The sequence below is a fragment of the Canis lupus genome, chromosome 29 (genome assembly GCF_011100685.1).
Source record: "Canis lupus familiaris isolate Mischka breed German Shepherd chromosome 29, alternate assembly UU_Cfam_GSD_1.0, whole genome shotgun sequence".
Classification (NCBI taxonomy): Eukaryota; Metazoa; Chordata; class Mammalia; order Carnivora; family Canidae; genus Canis; species Canis lupus.
Window position 1 is genome coordinate 32,013,877 of NC_049250.1, and position 17,884 is coordinate 32,031,760.

At 39.9% G+C, this 17,884-nt stretch overlaps 2 protein-coding genes across 24 annotated transcripts in view; both read left to right on the forward strand.

The window, feature by feature from the left end:
- The window catches only part of RALYL (RALY RNA binding protein like), a 714,416-nt gene that overhangs the window by 624,797 nt on the left and 71,735 nt on the right, over positions 1–17,884 (forward strand). For 22 of the 23 annotated variants that reach the window (XR_005381163.1, XR_005381164.1, XM_038579635.1 and 19 more), the window contains one exon: positions 13,269–13,432. Coding sequence is in view for 21 of the 23 variants with exons in the window: in XM_038579635.1 (XP_038435563.1) it covers positions 13,269–13,432 (164 nt within the window). In the remaining 2 variants the exon portion in view is untranslated. Of the gene's footprint in view, positions 1–1,365; positions 1,415–13,268; positions 13,433–17,884 lie in introns of those variants that run through there. The other variant, XM_038579643.1, reaches the window with a different exon arrangement.
- On the forward strand, positions 6,372–9,457 carry LOC119877722 (polypyrimidine tract-binding protein 1-like). Its single transcript, XM_038579629.1, has one exon. It carries the CDS (start codon positions 6,416–6,418, stop codon positions 8,087–8,089), a length of 1,674 nt encoding a protein of 557 aa, XP_038435557.1. The 5' UTR covers positions 6,372–6,415; the 3' UTR covers positions 8,090–9,457.

Genomic DNA, 17,884 nt, shown 5'->3' on the forward strand with positions numbered 1-17,884 from the left:
GGAGACAAGGCACCACACAGTTGCTGTCTGTGTGTGTGCCCTGAATAACAGATGCATGGCAACCAGACACCCTTTGAATGAAGTGATGTGACTGATCGCTGACCATGATGCACCTCTCTTATTTACACAGTGATTTGTGGACTGCAAAACCAGCAGCAAAGTTTGCACTTTATGAAATCATTTTATGAATAGACGGTGGTAACTGAAATTTGATTTGCGCTGTGGGGAGATGTGCTATTTAACCAAAGATTGGTGACTGAAATTCTGAGATATGCAATCAAGGGCCCACACAGTACATAGATCATTAGACCAAACACACAACAATGAGGGTACATATCTTTTAAGCTTTTTAGTTGCAAGTTCTAGTCAAACAAACAAAAAAAATTGCAAGGTATAGAAATGCAAACTCAGAAAAATAGCTCATAATGGGCATGTTAAATAAGGAAGAAACTTCATAATCCCTTGGAAGGGCCTTCTTTTCAGTCCAGCCATGCAGCTCCTTTTTCAGTTCCACAAGAACATCATGTACCCTCCTCCCTCAGCACCGTCTTCTCTGCTGCTCCTTCACCCCATTCCTCCCTCTGCTATCTAGTTAACTTGACTTCATCCCTCAGATCTCAGCATGAACACCACTCTCGAACTAAATTAGGCTCCTCTGTTCCCCTCTCTCAGCACCCAGTACTGTTCCTTCACAGCACTTCTGCTTTTGTACTGCTGTATTGCTTTGTGATGACAGGATTTGATTCCTGTCTGCCTCTCTTCCTCCATGAAGACAGGAAGGATGCTCAGTTTTGTGTATTGTCGTATCCTCGGGCAATATCATTAAGTCTTAAACATAGTAGATACTGCATTTGTGTCCTTAATTCATCTCCTTAGATTCAGAGAGACTTTGGTTTTCCCAGGGTCATACAGTAAATTCATGACAAGACTACAATTATTAACTATTCATATAGATTCAGTAACCAACTGTGTGAATATGCAAAACAGAGGGGGAGCAATATTAGTCCATGGAGTTAAATGAAAGGAGAAAGCCTTGCGTAAAAGGGTATCAGACCAGAACACACCTTCATAACCACTATGTTCAACTACTCAGTTAAGAAAGTTTTCCCACTAATTATGCCTTTATGACCAAATATGAATTTCAAAGGACAGTTTTCTCAAATCATTTTTATAATTGCTACAAAATACAGTATTTTTTTATAAATATTAGTTTATAGTATCTTATCCTAAAAAATTATCTGGCAGCATAAAATAAGCCCATTTACTATTAAGAAAAGATAACATTTAAATAGTGTGCGTACTATTTGAAACTTTTAGTTTTTGACAGTTCTAAAAACATTTTCTAATACAACTTTTTTTTTTCAGGATGCAGAACACTGTCCTAATTGCTATGAATAAAGTTTTAAATTAATACACATTGTCTTTTAGTCTGTCATTATGAAACTGAGCATTGTCTTAAGTGTTTTCTATCTTGTGATTTCCTTCTACATTTAAAGAATTTCTATGTGAAATGGAGTTTCTATCTAAATTATAGCCCAGTAACATCATTAGATAGATAGATAAATAGGTAGATAGGTAGGTAGGTAGGTAGGTAGGTAGATAGATAGATAGATAGATAGATAGATAGATAGAGGGATCCCTGGGTGGCGCAGCGGTTTGGCGCCTGCCTTTGGCCCAGGGCGCGATCCTGGAGACCCGGGATCAAATCCCACATCGGGCTCCCGGTGCATGGAGCCTGCTTCTCCCTCTGCCTGTGTCTCTGCCTCTCTCTCTCTCTGTAACTATCATAAATAAATAAAAATTAAAAAAAAATTAAAAAAAAAAAAAAAAAGATAGATAGATAGATAGATGTTAAAGAAATCTATCCTATCTACCAAAGAGCAAGAGCCTTAATCAGCCAAAGAGTTATAGAGCTTGAAGCTTTCAGATGATTCTCCACTACACAAAAAAGCTAACTCTGAACAATCCCCCAAATCATTTATTTGTCTTACATAAAAATCTGTTTGGCTTATTAAGGTACAAAAGATCAGTATGGTTGTATTGTTAACAGACTGTCTGAACAGACTGTGTCCTTATTAGTTTATTTTCCATTTTTTGCACTTGGCTAAGAAAGATATAAGCATCCGCCACTAGTGGATAGAGTCAGGAGTTCCCTATGAAAATAGATTGTCGCAAAGGGAGAACAGAATGGAGAGGCTGGACGTTATAAATGGCTTACAAAGTGCTAACAGTTTTATCCACAGTAATTTCTCATAAATTACACTCTGCTTGAATTTGTGGTTAATTTTTTTTTCTCTTTTTACTGGTGGTGCAAACTTAAGCGAGTTATTTAATACCACAAAACAGGTTGTCTCATCCATGAAGTGAACAAGAAATTAATTCCTGCCTCATAAGATTGTTCTGAGGATTAAATGAAGTAACATGAATAATGATCTGCATTATGCCTGGTATATTTTTCCTGCACAATGTTAGCTAGTAACAGCTAACAGTAACCATTAACCATGATGGTGGATGCATTTCTTATACTGACAGTCATGTAGCATTGTCCCTATGACTGAGAAATCAACTGGTTGGTCAGTTGTTCCAAAATAGCCTATTGTGACACCTCTGGATTATTCTGTTTATCTTGTTTTCCCTTCTGCTCCCAGAGCAGAACAGCTTAGTCACTGCCAATACATCTATATCTTGTGGTTATCGGGTTTCTGCCAGATTTGGGGATTCTAATGTGATTGGGGATCTTCAACACACTTCTTGCAAAGAAAGAATCCTCAGCTATTTCCTTTAACCCCAACCTGATTTGGTTTTGGTTTAGAAAACAGAAATCATGTAGTTATATTTAACAGGAATAATTGTACAAAAATACTTTCCAACTAGGTATTAAGGAACTGAAAAAGCAAAAACACAACACTTATGGCATAATGGACTTAGCAACTACAGGAAGCAGGTACCAACTCTAGGAAACAGAGGAAGGGGTTGGGATTACCAAAACTTCATCTAGATAAAGGAAATTATAGAGCAGAAACTGGGACTAGGAGGTTCTGCTCAGCTGCTGCTGCCTTTTCTGAGCCCAGAGGGAGAACCCAGAGGACTGGAACTAGACCTCTTTGAGGGAATGTGAAGACACTCTTGTGCAGGTCTTGCAAAATGACTCATACTGGACTCAGCTGCTGCTCCCAGGATGCATCACTGCTGCCGGGGTGAAGAAATGAGGCAGGAGTGATGCCGACTAGAATAGGCAGCCAAAGAGGAAGGACCATGTCGTGTCTTCCTGCTCCAGTCTTGCAGTCTCCCTCTAGGTCCTTTGTTGGCTGAGCCCAGCAAGGAGCCAGCTGACCCCCCACAGAAATGCGGTTGGCGGAGTCCCAACCCCAGCTGTGGCTAAAGGTGGGTTTGAAGCTGAGAGATAATAGCTTGGTCACTGCCATACATCCAGATCCTATGGTTATCTGGTTTCTGCCAGGTTTGGGGATTCTAATGTGATTGGGGATTTTCAGCCCTTAGATAGTTGCAGCTTACAAAAGGACTTTACACCAAGGGCCATCATACTGTCATTGTTTTGATACATTGGCCCAGCAATAACTTTCTAAGGACTGAGTTAGTGTCTGTTTGTGGTTTCAGGGATCAGGAAGAGTATCACTAAATAATAGACCTGAGTGGTTATTCTAAACTTTTTTCATATTACACAAAGCACTGCTCAATAATTTATAGCATTAAATGGCATTTTCTTCTAAAAGGTCAAGTCTGACTCTAAATGAAGGACATTACATGTTATTAAAACTAAACATCAATATTTATACTCTTCCAAGTGAAGTGAAAGGATATATACCTAAAAGTATATTGAATCCCCCCAGGGGATGTTTTCAATTTATGAGATATTAGCAGTGTTAATCCAGTCTTTTTCCAGCAGTATCAGGAAAAGCACATAACCCCCAGTATAAGTAAACTTCTGTTAATAGAGAAAAAGAAATGCTAGAAGGGCTTCACCATATAGAACACATACATCCATATTAAATGATGTGAAATGGGCATTGTTCAACTCTGGCACAATTTGGACCTTGTGTAATTTTTTTTTTAAGATTTTATTTATTTATTCATGAGAATGCACAGAGAGGAGAGAGAGAGAGGCAGAGACACAGGCAGAGGGAGAAGCAGGCTCCATGCAGGGACCCTGACGTGGGACTCCATCCCAGGTCTCCAGGATCAGGCCCTGGGCTGAAGGCAGCGCTAAACCACTGAGCCACCCGGGCTGCCCCTGGACCTTGTGTAACTTAACAGAAGAGAAGCTACTGGAGTTGCAGTTAACGAAAAAAACTCCCCAATAAGTTGTAGTTGTTTCATTGATTATAGAGGACGGCATATATTCATGAATATTGGAAAAACATATTAGCAAGAGGCAATGAATGTTTCATTATGCAAGTTTAAATTACCATCTAATAAAATAGTATTCCACTTAAAACATTTAGAAATAACACTATGGTACACTTGACAAAGGGCCTATGATTTAGAGTCAGAAGACATGAGTTTCAGGCCTAATTGCATATGTGCTGACTGGTTAAACTTGGGCAAGTCACTTCCTCCATGTTATAGAATTATAAGCAATGAATAGGAGAATCATTTTACTTATTTATAACCTCAAAAATGCTATTTGAATGTATGAACTTTTTCATTACCCAGAGTTGTATACAAAATATAACAGAAAGCAAAGTTGTGCAAAGGGTGAAGATTATATTAAGGTCAAAAAACTGCAGAAAAGATCATTCAAGATTTCAGCCGGCTTGTCTTTAAAAGCATATTCAAGAAATACCTGCACAAGATCTAGGAAGACTTCACTGAAAATCTTGGAAAATTTTAATAACACAAAACAATAGAAATTATTCATTTACTGCTCTGCAGTTAAGTGTGCCTTTGAAATGTTCTAATTCAGTTGAAACCAAATGCTTACTTGAAATCAAGGTGGAAGTTATAGACAGATTTTATGAATTTTGAGTAATTCAAGCAGGGTACAAAATAAATATAGTGAGTAGGCTGTAAGAATTATTCATGTGGATTTCAAATATATCCCTTCTTAAAAAGGAATAGGTATTGGGGCGCCTGGTGGGCTCAGTCTGTTAAGCATCTGCCTTCAGTTCAGGTCATGATCCCAGGGGCTTGGGATCCAGGTTTAAGTTGGGATCCCTGCTCCCCAGGGAGTCTGCGTCTCCCTCTCCCTCCACCCTTCCCCCTGCCTGTGCCCACTCTCTCTCACTCTTTCAAATAGATAAAATCTTTTTAAAAAATGAATCAACACCTTAATTTGATTTTATAGACTATACATCTGTAGGAAGTTAAACATGCAGAAGAGAAGGGTTCGAGGTTGAATCAAGACACAGAGGAAGATCTTCTCTGATCCTCTGGTTACTGATATTCATTCACACTTGCTACAAAGCCCCAGTGAGGACATGGCTCTGAACCTGTTCTCAGTTTTGAGCTGTAGGCAGCCTCATTTTTTTGACCCCTAGTCCAGACCACATGTTTTTGTTAGCATTAAGCACATGGTGACTATAGCCTTTGATTCACAGTAAGAAAAATGAAGAACTCTTTTCATGAGGGAAATTTAGAAAAAGAAAAAACAGGTAATTACCAATTCTTGAAATCTATCTGAATAATTTATCTAAAATTAAAATTTAGTGTTCAGTAACAAAATATTATGCAAATATTACATTAATTTTTTTTAATTTTTAAACCACAGTAGCTAACAGTGAAAAATAGGCATTAGGGGATCCCTGGGTGGCTCAGTGGTTTAGCGCCTGCCTTCCGGCCAGGGCGTGATCCTAGAGTCCCAGGATCGAGTCCCATGTTGGGCTCCTTGCATGGAGCCTGCTTCTCCCTCTGCCTGTGTCTCTGCCTATCTCTCTCTCTCTCTCTTTCTCTCTCTCTCTCTCTCTGTGTGTGTGTCTCTCTCTCATGAATAAATAAATAAAATCTTAAAAAAAAAGAAAAATAGGCATTAAGTCAAAGTCAATCAGGTAACGTTTATTAGAATACAATATATCTGTTTGAGAAAATGCACCACAGCAATTAAAATAAACATTAGGAAGACCATTTTGCAGGCTGGAGAAATGTTTTTAATATAAACCTAGGAGAATAGCCCGCATACAGGACTATGCATATATTATGTTCTCAACTATGTGAAAAAAATGGATACTTGTGGGGAAAAAAGATTAGAAAATGATAGTAGTTGTTTATTTATTTATTTAGAGGGAGAGAGAGGGAGAGGGAGAGGGAGAGAAAGAATCTCAAGCAGCCTCCATGCCAGGGCAGAACTTGACACAGGGCTCAATCTCACAACCCTGAGATCATGATCTGAGCCAAAATCAAGAGTCAGATGCGATTCCGGCGCCTCCACTCCGTCCCCTGCGGGTCTCCTCTGTGTGCAATGGACGGCATTGTCCCAGATATAGCAGTTGGTACAAAGCGGGGATCCGACGAGCTTTTCTCTGCCTGTGTCACTAACGGGCCCTTTATCATGAGCAGCAACTCGGCCTCTGCAGCAAATGGGAACGACAGCAAGAAATTCAAGGGTGACAACAGAAGTGCAGGTGTGCCCTCCAGAGTGATACACATCCGGAAGCTCCCTGGGGACGTCACGGAGGGCGAGGTCATTTCCCTGGGACTGCCCTTCGGGAAGGTCACCAACCTCCTGATGCTGAAAGGAAAAAATCAGGCCTTCATCGAGATGAACACAGAGGAGGCCGCCAACACCATGGTGAACTATTACACCTCCGTGACGCCTGTGCTGCGAGGCCAGCCCATCTACATCCAGTTCTCTAACCACAAGGAGCTCAAGACGGACAGCTCGCCCAACCAGGCACGAGCCCAGGCAGCGCTACAGGCCGTGAACTCCGTGCAGTCAGGAAACCTGGCCCTGGCTGCCTCGGCTGCCGCGGTGGATGCTGGGATGGCCATGGCTGGCCAGAGCCCGGTGCTCCGGATCATCGTGGAGAACCTCTTCTACCCAGTGACTTTGGACGTGCTCCACCAGATCTTCTCCAAGTTTGGCACCGTTTTGAAAATCATCACTTTCACCAAGAATAACCAGTTTCAGGCGCTGCTGCAGTATGCCGACCCTGTGAGCGCCCAGCATGCCAAGCTGTCGCTGGACGGCCAGAACATCTACAACGCCTGCTGCACGCTCCGCATCGACTTCTCCAAGCTCACCAGCCTCAACGTCAAGTACAACAACGACAAGAGTCGTGACTACACGCGCCCAGACCTGCCCTCTGGCGACAGCCAGCCCTCGCTGGACCAGACCATGGCTGCTGCCTTTGGTGCACCTGGTATAATGTCAGCCTCTCCGTATGCAGGAGCTGGTTTCCCTCCCACCTTTGCAATTCCTCAAGCTGCAGGCCTCTCCGTTCCTAACGTGCACGGGGCCCTGGCTCCTCTAGCCATCCCGTCGGCGGCAGCGGCGGCAGCAGCGGCAGGCCGGATCGCCATCCCGGGCCTGGCAGGGGCAGGAAATTCTGTCCTCCTGGTCAGCAACCTCAACCCCGAGAGAGTCACACCCCAAAGCCTCTTTATTCTTTTCGGCGTGTACGGCGACGTGCAGCGGGTGAAGATCTTGTTCAAAAAGAAGGAGAACGCCCTGGTGCAGATGGCCGACGGGAGCCAGGCTCAGCTGGCCATGAGCCACCTGAACGGGCACAAGCTGCACGGGAAGCCGGTGCGCATTACGCTGTCCAAGCACCAGAACGTGCAGCTGCCCCGCGAGGGCCAGGAGGACCAGGGCCTCACCAAGGACTACGGCAATTCACCCCTGCACCGCTTCAAGAAGCCGGGCTCCAAGAACTTCCAGAACATCTTTCCACCCTCGGCCACCCTGCACCTGTCCAACATCCCGCCCTCTGTGTCCGAGGATGACCTCAAGATCCTCTTCTCCAGCAATGGCGGGATCGTCAAGGGCTTCAAGTTCTTCCAGAAGGACCGCAAGATGGCCCTGATCCAGATGGGTTCGGTGGAGGAGGCCATCCAGGCGCTCATCGACCTGCACAACCACGACCTGGGCGAGAACCACCACCTGCGGGTCTCCTTCTCCAAGTCCACCATCTAGGGCCGCCGCGGACCAGCCTGCCGGCGCCCGGCCACAACTTCCATCATTACAGAGAAAAGCCACTTTAAAAAGCAGCTGAAGTGACCTTAAAAAGACCAGAGATTTTATTTTTTTAAAAGAGAAATCAGTTTACCTGTTTTTAAAAAAATTAAATCCGATTCACCTTGCTCACCCTGGGGAGATGGGGTGCCGGCCTCAGGCTCCGGGTGACGAGTGGACAGTGCACCCCGCTCCCTCCCCAGCCCCCCCAGCCTGTGCCTTCTGCAGCCTCTGTGGGGTGGGCGCTCCCAAACCTCGACTCGGCTTTCTTGTGCCTTAAAACCCGCTGCTGTGGCAGGGCCCTCTCGCGGCAGCAGACGCGGGGGCCGGGGGGGGTGGGCCTCCCGCGTGGATCACGCGCCTGGGGCAGCGGGAGGCCGTGAGCTGCAGGGTCCAGCCGGCACCCCCAATCCGTTTAATCAAGTGTGTGATTCTCCCCATCCCCGGCCCCAGGGACCCTGGCGTGGGGCGAGACCCCGAGGGTGCCGTCCCTGTCCTTCAGCTCGGAGCTCTGTGTCCACTGTAACCTCTGTATTATGCTTTGATGCAGTTGCAGACATCTGTGCCTAGCAATATTTCCAGTTGACCAAATATTCTAATCTTTTTTCATTTATATGCAAAAGAAATAGTTTTAAGTAACTTTTTATATAGCAAGATAAAAATGGTATGAGTGTAATCTCCATTTCCTACTTGTGGTATGACCTTGGCATACTGTACTTTTCTATTTTATTCCTTGTAATGAAGTCGCAGGGCAGGATCTAGTTTCCAGGGCGGGCCGGCTGGGGGCCGGTGCAGGGGCCCCGGTCCTTCCCATGACACCTCCAGATGCCTTACTCACACCTAACCTGTCCTCCTGCGGGGGGACAAGCGCTCTTAAACGTTCAGGGTTTCCTCTTTCCTGCAGATTTTGGACCAAAGTTTGTTTTTTGGGTTTTCTTTTTTCCTTTTTTTTTTTTTTTTTGTCTGCCTCTAACGCTGGGGCCCCAGAAGGTGGGACAGCAGCCCCCAAGTCTTAACTGTCTCCCGCACATCGTCCTGCACTCACGGGTCCAAGGGGCTCCCGTGCTGGCCAGCCCCTCCCTCGGGCCTGGACCCTCAGAGAGTCCGTGTTGGGGTGGAACAAGGGTGTAAATATTTATAATTTTTTTATACCTGTTGTAAAACGAGGGGCAGCAAACATGGTTTTTTATAAAGGTGACACAGATGTATATTTTGGTAACCCGCACTTACAGGCTCAGTATTGTGACGGGGACCGCGGCGCATTCCACGGCCCGCCCCGGCGGCTTGTAATGCAGAGAGAACCGAATTAAAGCGATTTTACAACTCCTACCTTTTCTGTAGGCTCATTCTTCCCGTTCCCATTGTAGAGGGCAGCTGGCCAGTCTGCTGGACTTTGAATAAATGTCTCTGCACCCTGCAAAAAAAAAAAAAAAAAAAAAAAAAAAAGAGTCAGATGCTTAACCAACTGAGCCACCCAGGTGCTCCATAAAACAGTTGTTTTAAAATACGAGATAGAGAGTTATGTTTTTCGTGTATTTTTTCAAAAATGTTGCTTTATTATTAAGCTTAATACTAAAAAGCTTTTAATAAAAACAAGAATTCCAAAGTATATTCACTTTATATGCCAATATGCCATTATATTGCTTTGTCCAAAACACAGCTAATTTTTAATAGCAAATATCCATATTCTCCTAAAGACAACCTACGTGTATTTTTATCAGGTACATAAATATTATTTACCAGATTTTACCTTTTGCTAGGTAATAAAATTACATATCTCAGCTATCATTAAAGCAAACAGAATTCCAAACAAGAAATGAACACTTGAAAAGTGGAAATGTTTATTAAATAAGGCCAATTACATCCTCAGATTTCTTTAATGGGTTGTTTTTAGTAAAATCTGCATTTACTTTATTTACTGCTTGAGAGTGGGTCTCTTAGGGTTCTTATTTTAAAATAGACCTTGAGGAAGAAAAAATTGTGTGTTTGGCTTCATTATAAATCATTATTTATTTGACCAATAAATATTAGGGGGAAAACAGTATTCTATGCATATTAGGGAAAATGAAGAACTTCTGAAGAAAAGGAGAACCATTAAGGAGAAGGAATGTAATTCTAAGAGTGGAAGAAACCAAAAACTTAAGAAGAAAGAAGAAACTTTAAGCTTTTAACCGACCTTTGAGATTTGGATTCCTTTTAATTCTGTTGCATTGCAATCTTTGTTGTCAGTCTACAGTGCTAACTGGACAATTTCCTATGTCTCAACAATATTTGCTGATCTAACACCTTATAAAGGTAAAATTTCTTAGATTTTCTGTAAACAGAATTCTGATGAGAAATCCAATGGTTCTATCTCCCTTCATGGGTTACCTCTCACTTGCTTCCCTCTGCATTTAGAAGAACCCCTACATCCTGTCTTGAATTCCAGAAAATCTGCCTCTGCTTCCCATCCTTGCCTGGTTAAGGTTTTGTGCATTAGGACAATACCTAGTCTTCCTTTCTTTTATTTCTGGTAAACTCCAGTGTAGCCAATGAAAATTGAACCAACGCCTCCACTCCATGAAATTGTGTAAAATCCAGAATAACGCTGTCATGTGAAGTGCCCATATCCTTCTTTAGTTGGTTTTTTTTTTGGGGGGGGGGGGTTGTAAATGACACATCCCTTTTTAAAATATAAGTTCTGATACTACATATCTTCCCATCAGAGTGGCGAAAAGAATTTGTAGAACCTTACCTGATTCCTTGATGAGGAAGACTTATTGCCCTTTAAAGCAACTCACCAAAATATCCAGGGAACAAGGGCTATGCTCTATAGGAATTGACAGCAAAGGACACGACACATATTGAGTGTGTGACTAAAATGTATGTCGCAGACTAAAAGTATGTCACAAGTGCAATGAACGAATGCAGCTCTGTTTTCTCAACATAAGATTAGGCCTGGCCAACACTGGAGGCTTTATAATCCTTGGCTGGGGGAAGCAATAGAAATAGTGATAAACATTTCACTCTCCTGTAAAACATTCTTGAATTACATAGTGGCTGAAGTAGTGGTGAATATGGTGGCTTTACTTGGCCTGCATTTTCATTACGACATTCTTAGTTCGCTGTATATTTTAGTTGTGCTTTTGAAATTTTCTTAACCCTACTTATAGATTAGCTTAATTAATGAACCAGCTAAATTGCACTTTCATGGCCTGGGGAAATGGTCCTTCCAAAAGAGCTTGCCTTTCATCTGAAGCAGCAGCATCTATGCTGGAAGAGATGAGTCAATTGCCATATTTTTTTTTTTCGCCCTCAGTAGCTTTGGGTGTTATAGCTCATAAAAAGTACCTTCATATTTTGCTTCACTAGCTTAAGGTGCTGTGTGAATTCAACTTATAAATAAGTAATGTAGTCCTTGTTTTGTGATTGAAATGAGGGGCAGGTTTAGTTGACCCTTTTGATTTCCAGCCCCTAGTGGTATGGATGATATTCATAACCCTTTTCAGCTTCATCCTGCTTATACTCTTTGAAGTAAACTATAATGTGTTGACATCCATGACCTGTTCTTTGCTAGCAGTTCTTCGGCTCTAATGGACTTTGCTTATTCACAGAGGATGGCACCTCTCTTGAACTCTGTCTCATTTCATTTCTTTTCTTTCCAGACATCTCTTAGTTTCTCCCCAGCATGCTTCCAAATAGTTTTTGAACACTTTAGCTCTCTAAAGTAGGAGACATTCTCAGTACTAAGTTCAGCTTGAAGTGTGGTTTAGATACTACGTTTTTACCTCCATAGCATCATAGTTTTGAATGTTTTGCACCTATTTCAATTTTTGTTATATTTGACATATTATTTTCTAAAAAGGGATTCATCTGTATGCATAAATAAGATGTAATTTTATAAAATGGCCTATTACAGAAACTGTTTTCTTCCTATTATTGAAATTCATTTCTGACTTTCATATAGATTATTCATATTGACTGTTTTAAAACAATTATGAGAATGTAATCCATATAATGGTGTCACAATCAAGTAGTATCAATGATCATTCTAAGTCAATAACACGATTCTCTTTATAGTGGATAACACACTGGTTCATGGATAAATAGTTTTTTTTTTTTAATGAGTGAGTATGAACACCAAAAAAAAATTAATTTATGATTTAAATAAATAAATAAATAAATAAATGAGTAAATATATGCTCATGTTTTTTCTCTGACCTTTTATGTTTCTCAAATATGCTAAGTGTGCAAAAAATTTGTGTATGAGTATGCAGTATGAACAATATGAAGCTTTTGAATCTATGAATTACATATTTATATAAAAGAGTAAATATTCCCATACTTTTATGCCTCTCGTTTAGTGGAAATGCATTGATTGTGCTGAATATCATTTTTCACTTTTTAGTAAGCTTCTAGAATTTTTATTGGTAGTTTTTTTTTTTTTTTTTTTTGGTTAAAGAAATTTTCAGTAGCTTACCATACAAATATCACTAGTTCAATTTGCATGTCTAGCAAATGGTCAGAATAATAAAAAGATACCTATTTCCACCAGTACTCTAATACCAGCATGGTGCCATTCTATTCAAACCCAGTCTTCCTTTTTCTACATTGGAGGAGCCTTTTGCTACTTAGAGACAGGTGTGGCACCATGTTGATTTGTGTGTTACAGTTCTCTTTAATCTAGACTTACTTCAAAATTATTTTCCTTATGAGCTGTTTCGTGATGGAACAATAATTTGCCTTGCTTTGTCCTTAATTCTGCATGACCTTTTCCTCTTTTCAAGCTAGTATGCTAATAAGCGTTGCTATATAAGAGGAAGATTTCTATTCTAAGAAGGGTAAATCTGTTAAACTGCGCAAAGAAATATACTTGAGAACATAGGTCAGCATGATTTCAACAAATTGCCGGGTACTGTTGGGGCAAAGTTCCTTGTCCTTTCATACCTTAAGGATGAGGTGATATTGGAGAGTCAGATTCTAATGCCCAGAATGCATAGACTATGTTAGAATCCTGTTTCTAATAAATGCCTGTGTGAGAACAACAATAACAAGAGCATTTATCGACCTTTTTTACGAGGCCATTCTCTTAATTGTTTCACGCATTTGATAGAACGCTTAGGCATAAACCAACTCTCAGCCACACTTGTGTTTTGTGAAGGTTATTTGATTACCACGGGCGTGTGCCCCCACCCCCCCGTGCAGTGATTCCACTGAAGCGTCCCAGAGTGGCTGTCACAACGACTCGCAGGGGAAAAGGAGTCTTTTCCATGAAAGGGGGATCGAGATCTACCGTCAGTGGGTCATCTTCATCAGGCTCTAAGTGTAAGTACTCTTCCTTACTTGATTTCTGTTTAAGAAGGGAGGGGCTGCCTGTCATTGTGCAAATGCCTATATTCAATAAGTTAACAATTTTGGAGTTTCCATTATGTACAAAGTATTAGAGAAATATAAAATGATTAAGGAAGGGACTCAACCTTTCCTCATAGTGGGACACACACAAGCATGACTAATAAAAGGACCAATTACAAAACTTTTATCAGAGCAAGTAACATGCTTCTTGGCCCACCTGGCTTGTAACATGTTTAAGTTGTGAAATACAACATGTTGCTTTTAGGGAAGAAAAAAAAAATCACTTCCAAAGAGAGTGCACATACAATCTTTTCAAGGAAATAGTGTGCAAAATTAGTGCATACTTTGACTATTTGAGCACTGAGATAATTAAGATAGGCAAATGACATAATAGAGATGTGAAAAATGTGACTTCCCATACTACTCTAAATCACTCTTGGTTATGTGTCTGAAAGTATATATTATGCCATAAAAATAAAATATTAACGTCACTTCACATTAAAGTAGAGATATAAACTTTCCAACTAAAGACATCGCTAAATTTTTAGAGAGAGGGATTCAGAAAAACTAATTTATTAGAATATCATCCATTAGGAAAAGAAAATTTTCTCGCATTCTTTGAGATTACTTTGCAGCAGAGAAGAGACAGACAATAAGGAAATACGTTAGAATATGAGATGTTACACAGTAGATCATCCCTATATCAAAGAATAAATAAAGCAAAAGAGAAAGTTTCATAGGATGGTATATAGCTTACCTCTCTCTGATGAAAGTAGCATTAGAACAGAGACTTGATGGAAGGAGGGAAGTGAGAGAGTGAGCCTGAAGCTCTCAGGGACAGAACATTCTGGGAGGGGAATGGTCAGTGCTGAGACCTTAGGTTAATAGTCAAGGACCAACCAGGAAGCCAGTGTGGCTGCAGCAGAGGAAGGGAGGGAAGATGTAGCTGGAAATAAGGTCAAAGAGGTAGAGGGAGAGCAAGTTCCAGAGTAGCCAATTGGGCAGGCCGTTGTAGGGACTTTACGGTTACTCTGCATCCCAGCCTTTTAAGACCAACGAGGCAAACTATTATCCCAATTTTAAATTGGTGAGTAAACACAGATAAGGTCACCTAGCCAAGACTAGAACCCATGTCTCTTTATTTTCATCCCCACATGCTATCTACAATAGAACATTACCTTAGTACCATAAGAAATACTAGGAAAGAACACTATTACAATATTTTGATTTCACATAAGAATGTGCCAAAACATAGTTGCCAAAAGCACTGATGCTTCTGGTAAATGACCCAAGTTTGGTTTGCTCAGAATTTGATTTAGCCAAATAGCAAATTAAATTGATTTACAGTTCCCTGTGTACTTATTTATCCATTTATCTATCTATTCTGTGGATAAATATGAATTCCCTTTTTGAGTCTTAGTAATAAAAGAAAATTACTTTCTGCAGCAATCTCTGAAGAGTCTCATATGCTCTCAGATTATTGTCAAAAGCAAAGAAAGTTCTTGAATTTGGTTCTTGCTGTGAAAAATTGAACACTGAATTGCCTGCTAGTTTTAGAGAAGACTTTTTTACCATGGTGATACTAACTTAATTTCAAATGGAAATATCTTAAGCATCTGTGGTCTTTGCCCTGTCGTCCCCGTTAAAACAATGTTTGAAAATGGGAGCTTTATTGGCACTTTGACCATGGAAGTTCTATATTGTATAAGAGTATTCTGGGCTTTGTAGAACTTTAGCATTCTTCACCCCCAAACCCTAAATGCCAGTAGCATTCCTCGGTCTTTGTAACAACTGTACATAGTGTTGTACATTTCTAAATCTTCCCATAGGAGATAGTACCACCTCGTTACGAACCACTGGTCGATGGCCATTCTGGGGCAAGTGCAACTGAGTAGGACTCAGCCATGTGACAGTCATATACCACGCTATTGCAGAGAAAAGTAGTACTCTCTAGAAGTTATTTGAAAGTAAATATCTTTTACTATTTAAAACAAAACAATGGTTACATTGCTTGGGCCCTTTTATTTTTTGATTTCTAATTTTCTCGGATCATGGAGAGAGAATAGGGACTATAAAAAAATCTTTTTTTGAGGATATTATTGAGGGTTTCTTTTGGCTCCATAATAATCAGATTTTCTAAATGAAAAACAGAATACATTTTCTGCTTTTCATAGAGAACAGAGTATGTGTTTTACCTTGTTGGTTGTATTACACAGTCCTCTGTCAACTTGCTCTTTTGTGGAAAATTATGCCAAATTCTGAAAGTGATTACCTAAAAATCCTCTACAACGATAGTGACTTTATAAAGTTTTTCTTTTCTTGAGGTTTGGTTATATATCCCACGTGGCTTGAATAGTTTTTATACAGTGTTTTATATTAATAATAGGGGAAAGAATAATAGCAGACACTCTTGGTGTTTACTCTATGACAGCTATTATTTCAATCATGCATTAATATATGTCTTCATTTATAGATATTAATTCATTTTATAATATTTTACATATATAAATTCATTTATTCCTTATAACTACCCTATAAATGAAATGTTATTATAATTCTCATTTTATAGATATGGAAAATGAGGCAAAGAAAAGTTAAGTAGTATCTCTAAAGTCACAGAGCCATTCAATAACAGAGCGAGGAACTGTAGCCAGGTTCTAGAGCATCTGGTTCCAGAGTATAAACTCCTGAGTCTGTGGCCTTTTCAATACCGACTGTAACCTTTTGGAGAATTGTAATTTTTACATTTATATAATATCCCATTTGCTATTTTTAGCTTTGACTTCTGCTGTGTCTAATACTTTGATCCTTTACTGATAAGCCTTTCTGTTGGTTCACATTTCCCTCATATATCCATTTGCTCTTTGATCTTTTTATATGTGTTAGTTTCCCAGGGCAGATATAGTAAATTATCATGAACTGAGTGGTTTAAAACTCAGGTATTTGGAGCCTAGGAGTCCAAAATCAAAGTGTCGGCAGAACTGTGCACTGTCTCTGGAAATTCTAGAGGACAAATCTATTCCATTCCTTTCTCTTAGTTTCTGGTCTGCTGGGTGTCCTTGGCACTCCTTGGTTTGCAAACAACACCATTTCAATCTCTGCTTAGAGTGTCTTTAGGTGCTTTTCTCTCAGTCTTTGTGTCTGTGTCTTTTCTCTTCTTAAAAGGACTCTAGTTACATTGGATTGGGGCTTACCTTGAATGACTTCATCTTGAATATATCTGCAGAGATTTATTTCCAAATAAGGTCACATTCACTAGTACTTCAACAAATCTTTTAGGTGAACATATTTCAACCCATAACCCTGTCATTTTATTTATTTATTTATTTATTTATTTATTTATTTATTTATTAATTTATGAGGGAGGGAGAGAGGGAGAGAGAGAGAAGGGGGAGGGGTAGAAGGAGAGAGAGAAAGAGACAGAATCTTAAGCAGGCTCCACACCCAGCACAGAGCCCAACATGGGGCTTGATGTCATGACCCTGAGATCATGACTGAGCTGAAATCAAGAGTCAGATGCTCAGCCAACTGCACCACTCAGGTATCCCACAGTGTCACTTTATTTTTGTCTGTTTCCTGAAAACAACATATATCTGGATTTTGTTTTTGAAAGCAATAAGAAACTCTGTGTTTTTTGTAGGGAAATTTGATTATTTTACATTTAATGGCTAATATATTGGATTATATTCCTTCCGTCCTTATTTCAAGTATATAATTTATTGTTTTCTCTTTTTTACTTTTCCTTATGCTTGCTTAATTAATTTTTTTTTAATTCCTATCTCTTCTGCCGTAACTGCCTTAATTTGGATATGCTACTAGGCCTCTCTATTTCATGGGTGATTATATTAACGTATTAAACAGTTACAGATAAATCTATACTTACCTATTAATCTCTTACAATCAAAAACTAGCTATTCTCTCATCCAAGACATGAACTTTTGAAAGCTTTTACTTTATCCCTGTCTCTACATCAGCCACCTTACCTCTATACCCCTTGCCACACCAAAAAGTTCAGGTTTTATACATGAATATTAGAGTTTTAGTTCCGGGCTTCTGTTACATATTTATATTTTATACATATTTTCTTTTCAAATATTCTGTACCTATTGCTTATTTGCCAACTCCCAGTATCTATCGTTATTATTATCCAATAGGACTCAATTTAAAATTTTATAAAACTTATTATTTACATATATTCTTCCTTAATTCATAGTTTTTATGTTGCTTCTTAAATGATTTTCTTGGGTAAATTAATTACATAATTTCTGAACCTATACATGTCCAAAAGAGTCTTTATGTTTCCCTCATATATGCATATTTTGGCTGGATCTAGAATTTTTGAATTATGTTTCTTTTCTCCCTAATATCCTTAGTACATTATTTCAACATTTTAAAATATTCTAATATCACATTACTTCCAGTGAT

Coding starts and splice junctions, on each gene's coding strand:
- LOC119877722 (XM_038579629.1), top strand. CDS start 6,416: ATGGACGGCATTGTCCCAGATATAGCAGTTGGTACAAAGCGGGGATCC.